Genomic DNA, 14131 nt, shown 5'->3' with positions numbered 1-14131 from the left:
AGTCCTCAGCAGCCCCAGAAATGGCGCATCCATAACATGCGCCAATTCTGGAGTTTAGCCTAGGCTCTTCCCACTTGCTCTGGTGCATTGGCAAGTGGGGTAATGGTTTTGAGGTTGATGTCAGCTTTGTAATGTCAGCTGCCATCAATCCCAGAGGTTAATACTGGAGAGGAGTCTATCAGACACACCTTTTACTAACCCCATAGTGAAAAGTAATAAAGACACACACAGAAAAAAGTCCTTTAATTGAAATAAACATTCCCTGACCCTCTTTTACCCGTTTATTAATGTAAAAATAAAAAATCAAAGTTATACAGTCACCTGTCCGCCGATAATCCATAATGCTGGTGTCCCACGATGATCCCCAACTCTGCTACATCTGTTTGCATTGCTGAGCGGTGACATCAGTAATGTTACTACTTAGCAAGACAGCCAGCTCACACTGAGCTGAACATGAAAACACAGCTGCGTGTGACTGGTGGTAACCTTAAAGGGGCTGTCAGGTCAAAACCGATAAGTCTGCAGTCACTTTATGTGACTGCAGACTTATGAATACCCCCCAGCGCACGCACTGTGCGCTGCGGGGATTTGTCAGTTTCAGACCCGGGAACAGAGGGTGAGTATGCGCTACACATATCCCCGGCCAGTGGGCGCAGCCTCGCTCTCCATACACTTATATGGAGTTAGGCCGCACCCTCTAGTCGGACACGCCTACTGGCTATCCCTGTCACTGGTCAGGGCATGGCCTCTGCTTTATACAAGTGTATGGAGGGAGGCTGCACCCACTGGCAGGGGATATGTATAACACATACATATCCTCCGTTCCCAGGTCTGCGAATCCCCGCAGGCTTATCGGTTTTGACCTAACAACCCCTGTAATGATGTCACCACCAGTCACACACAACTGCGTTATCATGCTCAACTCAGTTTGAGCTGGTTGTCATGCTGTGTGGTAATATTTGTCATCGCTCAGTAATGAAACCAGATGTATCAGAGTTGGGGGTCATAGTGGGACATCAGCATTATGGATTATCAGTGGACAGGTGAGTATAAATTTGATTTCTTATTTTGACATTAATAATGTGTAAATAATTGTAACTGAAACTTTCATGTGAAGCATTATTATTTTAGTTTAATTAACTTTTTTTATTATTAATATTATTATTTCATTTTAATTACTATATCTCATGATTTTATTGTTGTAAATTGCAATATTCCTTTAAAGGGAATATGTCAGTAGGATCAACCCTCTTCAGCTGTATTAATGGGAATGCAGGTTATAGAACCAGGGTGAAGAACTTTCTTCCTGGGGTCCGTAAACAGCCCACAGCATAATTTGCTTTGACTCTCGGTCACCTTTCCAGTGGGCCATAGTTCGTGGCCCCAGTGTTTCCTATGGGCTGTATGTATACCAGCCCTGGGGTGTCTCCTATGTGCTGTATGTATGCCAGCTTCAGTGTCTTCTATGTGATCTTTATACACCAGTCCCAGTGTCTCTTATGTGATGTATGTATACAAGCCCCAATGAAGTGTCGACAGCACTTCAGATTGACTGTCGCAAACCTTGAAAAATAATTGTGAGTTGCATCATGATCAATACCATCTAACTTCACAGGCTCACCATAGAGAAGCAGTTCCAGCCATCACATTATGGATGAGTTAAATGCTTGACCAAATATAGCAGGAAAAATTTTTAGTTTTATGATTTGTAAATGAGCTATTTTCATTTATGGGTCGGACACTGTCTCTAGAACCTATTTTAAATGAAAGGAGACGTTACCAGTGTGACCTAAGTAACAACTGACACCTTGTTCTAATAATCACACAGTGCTCTAAAGTGGTATGAGAGCTAACGCAGTGCAGCAGAAGTGAACTTTGTTTCTTTGTAAACATTTACAACAGCACTTGTACTCTCATAGTCCTGTCAGCTGTGCTGCAGAGCTCTGCCTGATTATAACTAACATAGTACAGCAAAGTTGAACTTTATTTCATTACAAATACAAGAAGCACATTTGCAGTTGCCTTCTCACAATGCTCGCAGCTCTGCTGCACTGCCTTTACCCCACACTGGCTGGCTGTGAAATTGCAGCTTTAGCAATATGAGAGGACAACTTTAAATGGATTTGAAATTATACAGAGTTCACTTCTGCTTCACTGTGTTAGTTCTGATCTTACTGCAAAGCTATGTGGGATGATTATGAGAACAAAGTGTCAAATATTACTTGGTTCACATTGGTAATGTCCCCTTTCATTTAATATAAACTTTGCAGGTAGATTCTCAGTGAGATCTGTTTATATCCCACTAGATCTTAACAGCTCATTTGCATATAAGAAAGCCATGAATTTCTCTGTAACAATTCATCTGATCACAGATATCAGGACATTATTTTATTCAACTTTCTATGACCTACATGCCCATATAGATGGCTTAGGAACGTTGATCCTACTGACAGATTCCCTTTAAACTGCCCTTGAATATCATAACACAAATACTTTCTGTGTACTAGTGTGGAAAGTCAAAAATATTCTTATACTCTTTTTGTGCTGACATCTAATATAGTGGTAAGTAAATTAGATACTTTATTCACAGATGTGTTCATATAAAATTTAAAAGAGAGAGAAAGGTTCTAACATAATAAATGAGGTTTGTGTCCTGAGTTTACATGCGCAGATGGTGTGCAAGATATGAATATGACTAATATAACCACAATTCAGAATAAATGTGGCCTAACATGTTTATACCAAATTCTACTAATGATATTTGCAATATTTGTATTAATTTATTTTATTTCTAATCATTTTATTATATTTATACCAAAGTCTTTCAAAGATATATGCAATATTTTTTTGGAAGCTGATGCCTACGTTTTCTGCTGTCGTCATTCATGTTAGCTTTTATTCTAATAAATATAGAGCTATCTACTAGAAATGAGTGAATCTATTTGATGCCAAACGAATTTGTGTCGAATTTTAGAAAATTCACATCTACAAGAAATGAGCGAATCGATTTGATGGCAAGCAAATTTGTGTCAAATTTTAGAAAATGTACTTGTGTGGGTGAATTCAAATTGCAATTCGATTTGCACCAATTAGCAAAAATGTCCACCACTATTTCAAATAACAACCAGCCAAAGAAGGCTCACATGACCTTGGGTTTAACTGGGCATGCTTTCCAATAATGTCTTGCAGCTATCATATTACATAGTATATCATTACCTAGCAGTCTATATAAAAGCTGAGGCATGGAGTGCAGTGCAGCAACCATTTTGGGGTTAATGTATCTGTGAACAGATATCAGAGCCCACAGCATAACAATAGCAATAGGGAGAAAAGGCAAAAAAAATACTCAAAATATAGTGTACAGAGAGTGTGTGTGCGAAAACAGCAGTGAAGAAAGATTTGCCCTGTTTGCATATAGCCATATACAGTATAGACCAAAAGTTTGGACACACCTTCTCATTTAAAGATTTTTCTATATTTTCATGACTTTGAAAATTGTACATTCACACTGAAGGCATCAAAACTATGAATTAACACATGTGGAATTATATACTTAACAAAAAAGTGTGAAATAACTGAAAATATGTCTTATATTCTAGGTTCTTCAAAGTAGCCACCTTTTGCTTTGATGACTGCTTTGCACACTCTTGGCATTCTCTTGATGAGCTTCAAGAGGTAGTCAACGCTTTTGCTTTGATGACTGCTTTGCACACTCTTGGCATTCTCTTGATGAGCTTCAAGAGGTAGTCAACGGAAATGGTTTTCACTTCACAGGTGTGCCCTGTCAGGTTTAATAAGTGGGATTTCTTGCCTTAAAAATGGGGTTGGGACCATCAGTTGTGTTGTGCACAAGTCTGGTGGATACACAGCTGATAGTCCTACTGAATAGACTGTTAGAATTTGTATTATGGCAAGAAAAAAGCAGCTAAGTAAAGAAAAACGAGTGGCCATCATTACTTTAAGAAATTAAGGTCAGTCAGTCCGAAAAATTGGGCAAACTTTGAATGTGTCCCCAAGTGCAGTTGCAAAAACCATCAAGCGCTACAAAGAAACTGGCTCACATGAGGACCGCCCCAGGAAAGGAAGAGCAAGAGTCACCTCTGCTTCTGAGGAGAAGTTCATCCGAGTGACCAGCCTCAGAAATAGCAGGTTAACACCAGCTCAGATTAGAGACCAGGTCAATGCCACACAGAGTTCTAGCAGCAGACACATCTCTACAACAACTATTAAGAGGAGACTTTGTGCAGCAGGCCTTCATGGTTAAATAGATGCTAGGAAACCACTGGTAAGGACAGGCAACAAGCTGAAGAGACTTGTTTGGGCTAAAGAACACAAGGAATGGACATTAGACCAGTGGAAATCTGTGCTTTGGTCTGATGAGTCCAAATTTGAGATCTTTGGTTCCAACCACCGTGTCTTTGTGCGATGCAGAAAAGGTGAACGGAGGTACTCTACATGCCTGGTTCCCACCGTGAAGCATGGAGGAGGAGGTATGATGGTGTGGGGGTACTTTGCTGATGACACTGTTGGGGATTCATTCAAAATTGAAGGCATACTGAACCAGCATGGCTACCACAGCATCTTGTAGCGGCATGCTATTCCATCCGGTTTGCGTTTAGTTGGACCATCATTTATTTTTCAACAGGACAATGACCCCAATTTCACCTCCAGGCTGTGTAAGGGCTATTTGACCAAGAAGGAATGTGATGGGGTGCTACATCAGATGACCTTGCCTCCACAGTCACCAGACCTGAACCCAATCGAGATAGTTTGGGGTGAGCTGGACCGCCGAGTGAAGGCAAAAGGGCCAACAAGTGCTAAGCATCTCTGGGAACTCCTTCAAGATTGTTGGAAGACCATTTCCGGTGACTACCTCTTGAAGCTCATCAAGAGAATGCAAAGAGTGTGCAAAGCAGTCATCAAAGCAAAAGGTGGCTACTTTGAAGAACCTTGAATATAAGACATATTTTCAGTTGTTTCACACTTTTTTGTTAAGTATATAATTCCACATGTGTTTATTCATATTTTTTATGCCTTCAGTGTGAATGTACAATTTTCAAAGTCAAGAAAATACAGAAAAATCTTTAAATGAGAAAGTGTGTCCAAACTTTTGGTCTGTACTGTATGTGAAAGTCACTTTTACATTATTTAGGTGGTGTTTGCATTAAAAGGGTTGAAAGGGGTTGTATAAAGTACTAGGAAACCTCAGAGTGTTATGTACATCTTTTCAGAGAAATTGGAGTACCTGCAAATTGAGTTTTTTGGAAAAATTTGCCTAAGCTCACAAATTAGAATTTTAAAAGATTTGATCATCACTACTGCCAATTAAATAAACAGATGCAGAGCTCTAAAATTTCCTGGTAGATGGCTGCGCTGACTTTGGTCTTGATAAAACACAGTGGACCTACACCAGTACATGACATGGCTCCCCAAACCATCACTGACTGTGGAAACTTCACACTAGACCGCAAGCAGCTTGGATAGTGTGCCTCGGGACATCTGTCAAGTCAGCAGTCTTCCCCATGATTGTGGAGCCTACTGAAACAGACTACAGGACCATTTTAAACACTTTAGAAGCCTTTGCAGGTGTTATTTTATTCTAATTTACTGAGACATTTGTGTTTTTATTGACTGTAAGCCATAATCATCAACATTAACAGAAATAAACACTTGAAATAGATCACTCTGTTTGTAATGGCTTAATATAATATATGAGTTTCACTTTTTGTATTGAAGAACTGACATAAATTAACTTTTTGATGATATTCTAATTTAGTGAGATGCACCTGTATATGATACATCTAAGCATAAAACAGCAATTTATATGGCTTATTATTGAGCAAATAGAACTACTAAAATAGTTGTAAAATATTTCCATACTTACGACAAGAACATTTCTCTCACCATCCTTCAATTGGTAAATAGGGGCACCATTTCATGTAAAAGAAGGAAATGTACAGATTGTCATTGGTAACACTGGAATACATATTTCTTGTTTTTCTTAATATATAATTATCGTAACATAATATTTTTTGAAAAATATTAAACATTTGTTAAAGAAGTTTTCCACTGAAATGTATTTGATTAATTTGAGAACAAGATACATTGAAATACATTCCCAATTCAGTAACAATTCTACCTTATTTTTGAGACAGAATGGATGTTTTCATCATTTTGCTAAATAGTACAACTAAAATACTACACTTGTTAGGCAGTATATTTTTAGCCAACACACTGTCAGATTTGAGTAACCTGTTTAGTTCCACACTGGATTGAATCTATAGATTCCAACTAGAGATGAGTGAATAAATTCAAGTGGAATTGAATTCTACTAGAATTTTACAAAAATCCACATTCGTTAAAAAGCGTTTTTTTCTGTAATTCATTTCTGCATCGATTCGTCAAAATGGTGGCCGCTGGACACCATTTTTCTGAACAACGAGAGGCGAAAAGAATGTTAAAGAAACACACAAAAAAAATCTTACACTCACATTTCCTGCCCCTCTGCTCCTCATTGCCATCTGTCCTGTCCTTGCTGCATCTTTGGGTCGTGTTGGCAGTGATGTAATCCATGGGTCTTTTTTGCTCGGCTTGGGAGGGTTCTGTGGATGTGCCTGCAAAAGTCTCTGGCCATACTGAGATATATGACGTCACCGAGTGCACCACAACCTTTACGGGTGCATGCACAGAACCTTCCCGAACCTTGGAAGCCTTGACGCAGCCTCAGAGACCCATGGATTTCACCACTGCCAATGCCAATCTAAAGATGAGACAAGGACAGGATGGGTGGTGGTGAGGTGCGGAGGGGCGTGAGAGTCAACGGTGAGGTAAGTATAATGATATATACATGTTTTTGTTACATATTATGTTTAGAATGCTCTGGGGACTGGACAGACCCGAAAGCTTAATAAGGGACATTAAGATTGTAGAGAATAACTTATCCACAACTCAAATTTCCCAGGAAAAAACACGCAAACAGACAAGCTAATTTGAATTTTGTCTGATCCACACATCTCTAACTCCAACATTTATAGCCACTATACCACTTCCAAAATGTGAAAAATCTTGCAGTTTTTCCCTGGCCATAAGCAGGAGTACATGGCCATAGGCAGGAGTACAATCTCTGATAATACTTGTATATACTGTGACAAAGTCACAAGTAAAGTACTGGAGGGGAGATATGTAGCACTGAGATTGTTAGCTCCAGTAATATAAACTTAGAAAAAATGTTCCAGCACATGAAGTGATGAGGGGTTAATCAGCTATCCTTAGTGCTAGGGTGATTAAACACTTGCAGAAAGGAGGAGGTCAGAGGATAAAATTTCAGTCTTTTAATTGGTGTGGGGTGGGCCTGGAGGTGAAACCTCTGAACTGTTTTGTCATGTGAAGGAAAGATAAACATTGGGTTGTTTGTTCCTGAAGAGGGCAGTTACCCGAAGCAACAAGGACTGTGCCATACATTATTATTTTTTGTTCCTGTTAGGTCAGGAAGGCCGTGTTTGTTTTTGCTAACATTGCCATGGTTTATGCAGCACTCTTAATAAACCCAGCAGAAGATTTAAAGAGACAGTGTTCCTGTGTCTACCTCTATTTGAAACCAAATGAGCTGATCTACCACAGTTGGTGTGAGAAGTGTGGGCAAGATCCCCAGGAAGCAAGTGTGACTGCTGTGAACAGACTGCATGACCTTGGGTGAAGGCGGCTGTAAGGATGGTAAGAAAAAATGGAGGAGCTAATCAAGCACCTGTTCCAAAGCCAGCACCAGCAGCACTTGCAACAGCACCAGCAGCAGCTCCAAAGCATCAGCAACAGTACCAACAACAGAGCCGACAACAGCAGCAGTAGATTGATGTGCTCACAGAGGTGGTTCGTGGCACAGCGGCAGCTCCAACCCCAATGTCAACTGATGATTTCTATGTCCGGAAGGTGGTGAGGAGAGCCTTGCAGAAGATGACCCCGGGTGATGACATAGAGGCCTTTTTAACTGTTTTTGAAAGGGTCGCCGATAGACAGAAACTCCCACCAGACCAGTGGGCGGAAGTCCTGGTGCCATACTTAATGGGGGAACCACAAAAGGCCTAATATGATTTAGCCTTACAGGACTCCAAAGAGTATGAAAAATTGAAAATAGAAATTTTGGCACGCTTAGGATTGGCAATGTCTGTCAGCGCACAACAGGTCCATCGCTGGGCATATCACAGTGACAAACCCCCTCGCTCCCAAAAGTTTGATCTGCTGCACCTCGTCCAAAAGTGATTACAGCCGGAGTACTCTACCCCAGCGCAGATGGTAAAGCGAGTTGTAATGAACTTGTTCACACACCCCCTTCCGAGCCCGATGCAGACTTGGGTTGCCCAGGGAGATCCCTGGAATGCCATTGACTTGGTCGGACTGGTCGAAAGGTATGAGGGGGTCAATGGGTCTGTGAGGAGGCAACCCATTCCATGGGTGCGAAGGTTAAAAAGGGGGTGGGGTGTCCAAAGTCCAAGGGAGCGGCAGAAGTCATGCCAAGGCCCTCATCGGTGGATGGAATTTGCTGAAGATATCACAGCCCAGGACATATAGCAGCCCATTGTCCTCTGACCACCAAGCAAATCGACTGTAGCATGGGACACCGGTGTTCCTTCTACACATATCCTGCTTGCAGTGTGGACTGTCCACCCGGCAAGGGGCCCCAAGCTTGTGCTGTAAAAGTGAATGGCCTGCAAATGACTGGACTACTAGACTCAGGGAGTTTGGTGACCCTCGTGAGGGTCACACTCCCTCTCCAATTAATCTCTGGGAAGAAGGTTGGCATCCGCTGCATTCGCGGGGATGTTAAAGACTATCCGGTGGCCAGAGAAGTCATTGAAATGGCCCAATGTATTGAGTCCTATGATGTCGCTGTCCAGGATATCTTGCACCCAATTATCATAGGCCCGGGACTTTGTGTTGTTTTGGGACTTGTGGGGGAGGGTCGGAGACCTCAATTGTTCGGGTAAGAAATGGGTTGGCCCTAAAAAAATCTCACCAACCCCAGAGTCTGACAGATTTCCCTTATGGGTCATGGGAGAAGAGGAGAAAGCAGTATCCCCTGAGGCAGACATTCCTGAGATAAGGGTAACCAGAGAAAAATTTGGGTTCACCTAACATAGGGACCTATCTCTAAAAGAAGCATTCAATAAGGTAACAATCAAAAATAGCATAGCACGGGAGTCAGGGGTTGACACCAGGTTTCCCTATTTCATGTTGAGTGGGGACTTATTGTACCGGGTTACTAAGGTGAGGGAAGAGATAGTGGAGCAATTGCTGGCACTAGGACCCTACAGAAAAAGGGTGTTGTACAGGGCCCATTCACATGTCTTGGGTGGCCATCTGGGGGTGGACAAACCTCAAGAATGGATCATGCGGAGGTACTATTGGCCCAGATGTCACCGTGAAATCCTAATATAATGCAAGTCCTGCCCCACCTGCCATTTAACCGCTACCACCTCTCCCAACCAAAATCCTCTCATGCCACTATCCATCAATGCATGTCCACAGAGAAACCACATTGAAACTCCATGTTGGCTTGACAGACCAGAAGAGCACACTAAGGGTATCACCGTGGCAGAGACACTGTCACCAGCCAATAAATAATAGTGCCGAGAACTGTTTCAGTGGAAATAGGACCTGTTTTCAGAGTTTCCAAGCCATACGCAGGTTGCTGAACATGGAATACTGACTGAATCACATGTACAGGTGAACAAAAAGTCGTATAAAATCTCCAAAGCCCGCCGCAAGGTGATTTTGAAGGAGTGGACTAATTTGAGATGTATACGATACCCCGTGATGATAAACTCATAGAGAAGCTAGGGTCAGCCAGATACATCACCTCCCTGGACATAACGAAATGTTACTGGCACATTCTCCTCTCTCAAAGTGCTAAGAAGAAGACGGCCTCTTTTATATTTGACAGTTGCTTCCAGTATCCCAGAAGCCCATTCGGACTGCAAAGAGACCAAGCTACCTTTCAGAAAGCCATAGACTGGCTCTTAGCCCCTCCCAAAAAGTACGCCACAGCTTACCTCGACGTTATTGTGATATTCAGCCTGGCTTGGGGAAGTCATCTGCAGAAGATCAAGGCCATTCTGGATGTGCTGAGGAAAGGGTGGTTTACCATAAATCCAAAGACGTGTGAAAAAAAGTAGGGGAAAATACTTGGGCACATTGTTGGAAGATTCAAAGTAAAGCTGCAAGTGAATAAGGTGGAGGCAGTCCAAAATTGGCTGAAATCGGTCTCCAAGGATCAGGTTCAGACATTTCTGGGAATGGTAGGATACTATCAGCTGTGTATCCCAATTTTTCCATGATAGCCGCACCCCTGACCGACTTTCTAAAGAGCAAAAAGTTCATCAATGGCCAAATGGTCTCCTGAAGCAGAAATGCTGTTTCAAAAGTTGAAGCTTAAGGTTGAAAGTCTTTATCAGGCCTCGTAAACGGCACGATAACGCAGATGCCCTGTTTAGACTCCCCTGCTTGGTAACTGAAGGTGGGGATATGTGACAAAGTCACTGGAAAAGTACTGGAAGGGAGGTATGTGTAGCGCTGACGTCTCTGCCTCCTGCCCGGCAGAGACGCCGATCCACTTACCGCCGCGGCCCCGGTCCTGCGTCCACAGCGTCTCCTCCTGTCTCCCACGCAGTGCTTGCCCGGGTTGTGTGCACCGCACGCATATCCCCAGGCACTGTGCTTAGGACACGCGTGCTCACGCTCCCTGGTTCTTAAAGGGGCTGTGCGCGCTGTCCAAAAATGTCCCCGGCAAATGGCTAGAGGACATCCTCTATTTAAGGCACCTCCCCAAAATGGAGGTGCTTGTGCAATGTTGAAGTTTGTGTTCTAACACTCTCTCCAGCCCTCAGGTCCCAGTGCTGCCCGCCTGCCTGTCTATCAGCCATATCCGACAGCCTGTCTATCAGCCGTGCCTGCCAGCCTGTTTACCAGTCATGCCCGCCAGCTTGCCTACCTGTCCTGCCGCCAGCCTGCCTACCAGCTGAGCCTGCCTACCTGCCTACCAGCCATGCTCATCCACCTGCCTGTCTGCTGTACCAGTCAGTGCCTGCCATCAGTACCGTGGGAGTCACCTGCTCTCACACGAGATCGGTCCCAGAGTAGCACCTGGTCCACCTTCTCGGTCCTTCCTTGGTTCACAGAGTCGACTAAGCCGCCGTATAGCCAAGGTCGGTCTTAGTGTGGTCCCTAGTTATGCCCCTCTGGTCCCTCCTTGTACCACGGCACAGTGGTTCCACCATCCGGATCCGTAACAGTTTGCACAGGCCATGGAATCCGGTGGCTCCCAGGCTCCTTCGGTCTCAGACCTTTACCAAGAAGTCTCCCACCAGATATCGCAACAGGATACAATCCTGTCCTTCCTGCGGACTGTACACTTCCGCCTGGATGCACTGTCTACCCCGGCTGTGCCTGCCTCTACCCAAGCGGTAACCGGTCCGGTGGCACCTCAACTCAGTGGCGGTGCGGTATCCAGTTTTGGTCTCTAACTGTCTGCCTCTGCAATATTTGGCTGTGATCCCGCTCTATGTCGGGGCTACGTAAATCAGTGCATGCTGCACTTCGAGCTCCTGGCTCATCAGTTTGCTTCAGATCGGGCAAAAGTGGACTTTGTCATGTCTCATCTCACTGGAGAGGCGTTGAAGTGGCTCAATCCTCTATTGGAGAGGGGGGACCCTCTGGTGTCTAATCTCCAGGCTTTACTTGAGTCCTTCTGGAGGGTTTTCGATGAGCCTGGCCGCACGTCCTCTACAGCCTCCACTCTCCTCCATCTGCACCAGGGAAACCTCACAGTGGGCCAGTACGCTGTTTTTGCACTCTCTCGTCTGAACTTGCCTGGAATAACGAGGCTCTGGTGGCTACCTTGTGGGAAGGCCTTTCTGGGCAATTCAAAGACGAGCTGGCCAGTCATGAAATACCCTTCTCTTTGGATGATCTAGTGTCTCTGGCCATGCAGATTGACATCAGATTCCAGTAGCATCCTAAGGAGGTGGTCCATGAGAGAAGACCTTTATGCCTAGCACCTATCTTTCGGAGACCGGTTTCGCAACAAGCCTCTGCCTCGGCATCCACCCCTGAAGCTATGCAAGTTGACCAGGTGACGATGGTCAAAACTTGCCAGGAGGTCCGCCGTGCTGAAGGAAGATGCTTTTATTCTGGCAGCTCACAGCATCTAATCCGCTCCTGTCCTGAGACGCTGTGAAATTTCAGAGCCTAGGATTGCTTAGAGAGGTCATCCTGGGCAAGAATCTTACCCCTCCATCCCTGATTCTGTCAGTAGCCATATCCTGTGACCACATCCATTTTGTTGAGACTGTCTACCTGGATTCCGGTGCTTCTGGGAATCTCATCCAACAAGCCGGATCCCTATCCAGTGCCTCGTGGATCCGTTGGCGGTTTCTTTGGTGGATGGGAGACCCCTTGCCAAGGGCCCATTCTGTTTGTCATCGAGCTGATGGTTCTTCAGTTAGGATTGCTGGACTCGAATAAAATCTCCTTCTATGTGCTGTCTGGTCTCTCCCATCCCCTACTCTTAGGTCTGCCATAAGCCAGTCTTGAATTGGAGTTCGGGAGAAGTGCTCCGCTGGGGTCAGAAGTGTCAGAAAATCTGTCTGGTTTCTGTTCATCCTGCTCGACCTCTATCCCCTCCATTTAATCTACCTGGCTTGCAGGCACCCTACTGGTCTTACGCGGACATCTTTGACAAGAAATAGCCTGAGACACTACCTTCTTATAGGATGTATGATTGTCCCATCGACCTTATCCCCGGTGCCTCTCCTCCCCCATGATCGAATCTACCCCCTGTCGTTGACCGAGACCCGTGCCATGTCAGAATACATTGAGGAGAATCTTGCTAGGGGTTTTATCCAGAAATCCACCTCACCGGCAGGAGCAGGTTTCTTACTTGTCAAGAAGAAAGATGGCTCTCTTCAGCCTTTCCTCGACTACAGGGGACTAAATCAATAACTATAAAGAGCAAGTATCCACTGCCTCTCATTTTCGAGTTATTTTATCGCCTCAAAGGCGCAAAGATCTTCACTAAGCTCTATCTCTGTGGAGCATACAATCTGGGCTGGATTCGCCAGGGTAACGAATGGAAGAAGGCATTCAACACTTGGGATGGCCACTGCGAGTACCGCGTGATGCCCTTCGGACTCCGCAATGCACCTGCAGTCTTTCAGGAGCTAGTGAATGACATATTCCGAAATTTTCTATACTTGCATGGTGGTATACCTGGACGATATCCTGGTGTTCTCTCCAGATCTACCCTAACATCGGAGAGACGTTTGACTGGTATTGCTGACAAATTCGAGAAATGCGTTTTTGAGCAGACGTTTCTTACATTCCTGAGATACATAATCTCGGAGACTGGCCTTAAGATGGATCCAGAGAAGGTATCTGCCGTTCTAAAGTTGCTCCGTCCTGAGGGATTGAAGGCTATTTAGCGGTTCCTAGGATTTGCAAATTATTACCGCTAATTCATTACTCACTTCTCTTCTCGGACTGCTCCCATCTCTACCCTGACCCGCAAAGGGATTAATCCCAAGGAATGGACTCCTGAGGCAGAAAGTGCTTTTGTGTCCTTTAAACAAGACTTCTCTTCTGCTCCTGTACTGCATCTTCCTGACTGTAACAAGCAGTTATTCCTGGAAGTAGATGCTTCATCTTCAGGGGCCGGAGCAGTCCTCACCCAGAAATACTGGTCCGCTTGAATGGTGACCTGCGGCTTCTTTTCCAAGCTCTTCTCTCCTTCGGAGCGCAATTATTCCATTGGAGATAGGGAATTGCTTGCCATCCAACTGGTGCTGGAAAAGTGGCGATTCTCACTAGAGGGGGTCCTGCATCCGGTGGTCATTTACATGGATCATAAGAATCTCACCTGCTTGCAGTCCACTCAACGACTTAACCCTCGTCAGGCTAGTAGGTCTTTGTTCTTTGCCCGCTTCAATTTTATTCTCTTCTTCTGGCCGGGAGATAAAAATATCAAGTTAGATGCGCTCTCCAGATCATTTCTGTTGACTGACCAAGAGGAGGAGCCTCAACACATCATTGAGCCCTCCAGAATAATTACAGTTGCTCCGTTTGATCTGTCTTGTGCTGGATA

At 44.4% G+C, this 14131-nt stretch overlaps 1 protein-coding gene across 1 annotated transcript in view; it reads right to left on the bottom strand.

The window, feature by feature from the left end:
• The window catches only part of LOC141165727 (dynein axonemal heavy chain 3-like), a 2796342-nt gene that overhangs the window by 1289131 nt on the left and 1493080 nt on the right, over positions 1-14131 (bottom strand). The window contains exon 41 of the mRNA XM_073651577.1: positions 5885-5908. Coding sequence (XP_073507678.1) covers positions 5885-5908 — 24 coding nt within the window. The remainder of the gene's footprint in view (positions 1-5884; positions 5909-14131) is intronic.

The sequence above is a fragment of the Phyllobates terribilis genome, unplaced genomic scaffold, assembly GCF_046119375.1.
Source record: "Phyllobates terribilis strain yellow unplaced genomic scaffold, ASM4611937v1 Scaffold_11__3_contigs__length_659146591, whole genome shotgun sequence".
Lineage (NCBI taxonomy): Eukaryota > Metazoa > Chordata > Amphibia > Anura > Dendrobatidae > Phyllobates > Phyllobates terribilis.
Note: the sequence above shows the minus strand (reverse complement) of the source record. Positions and strands in the feature narration are given on the sequence as shown.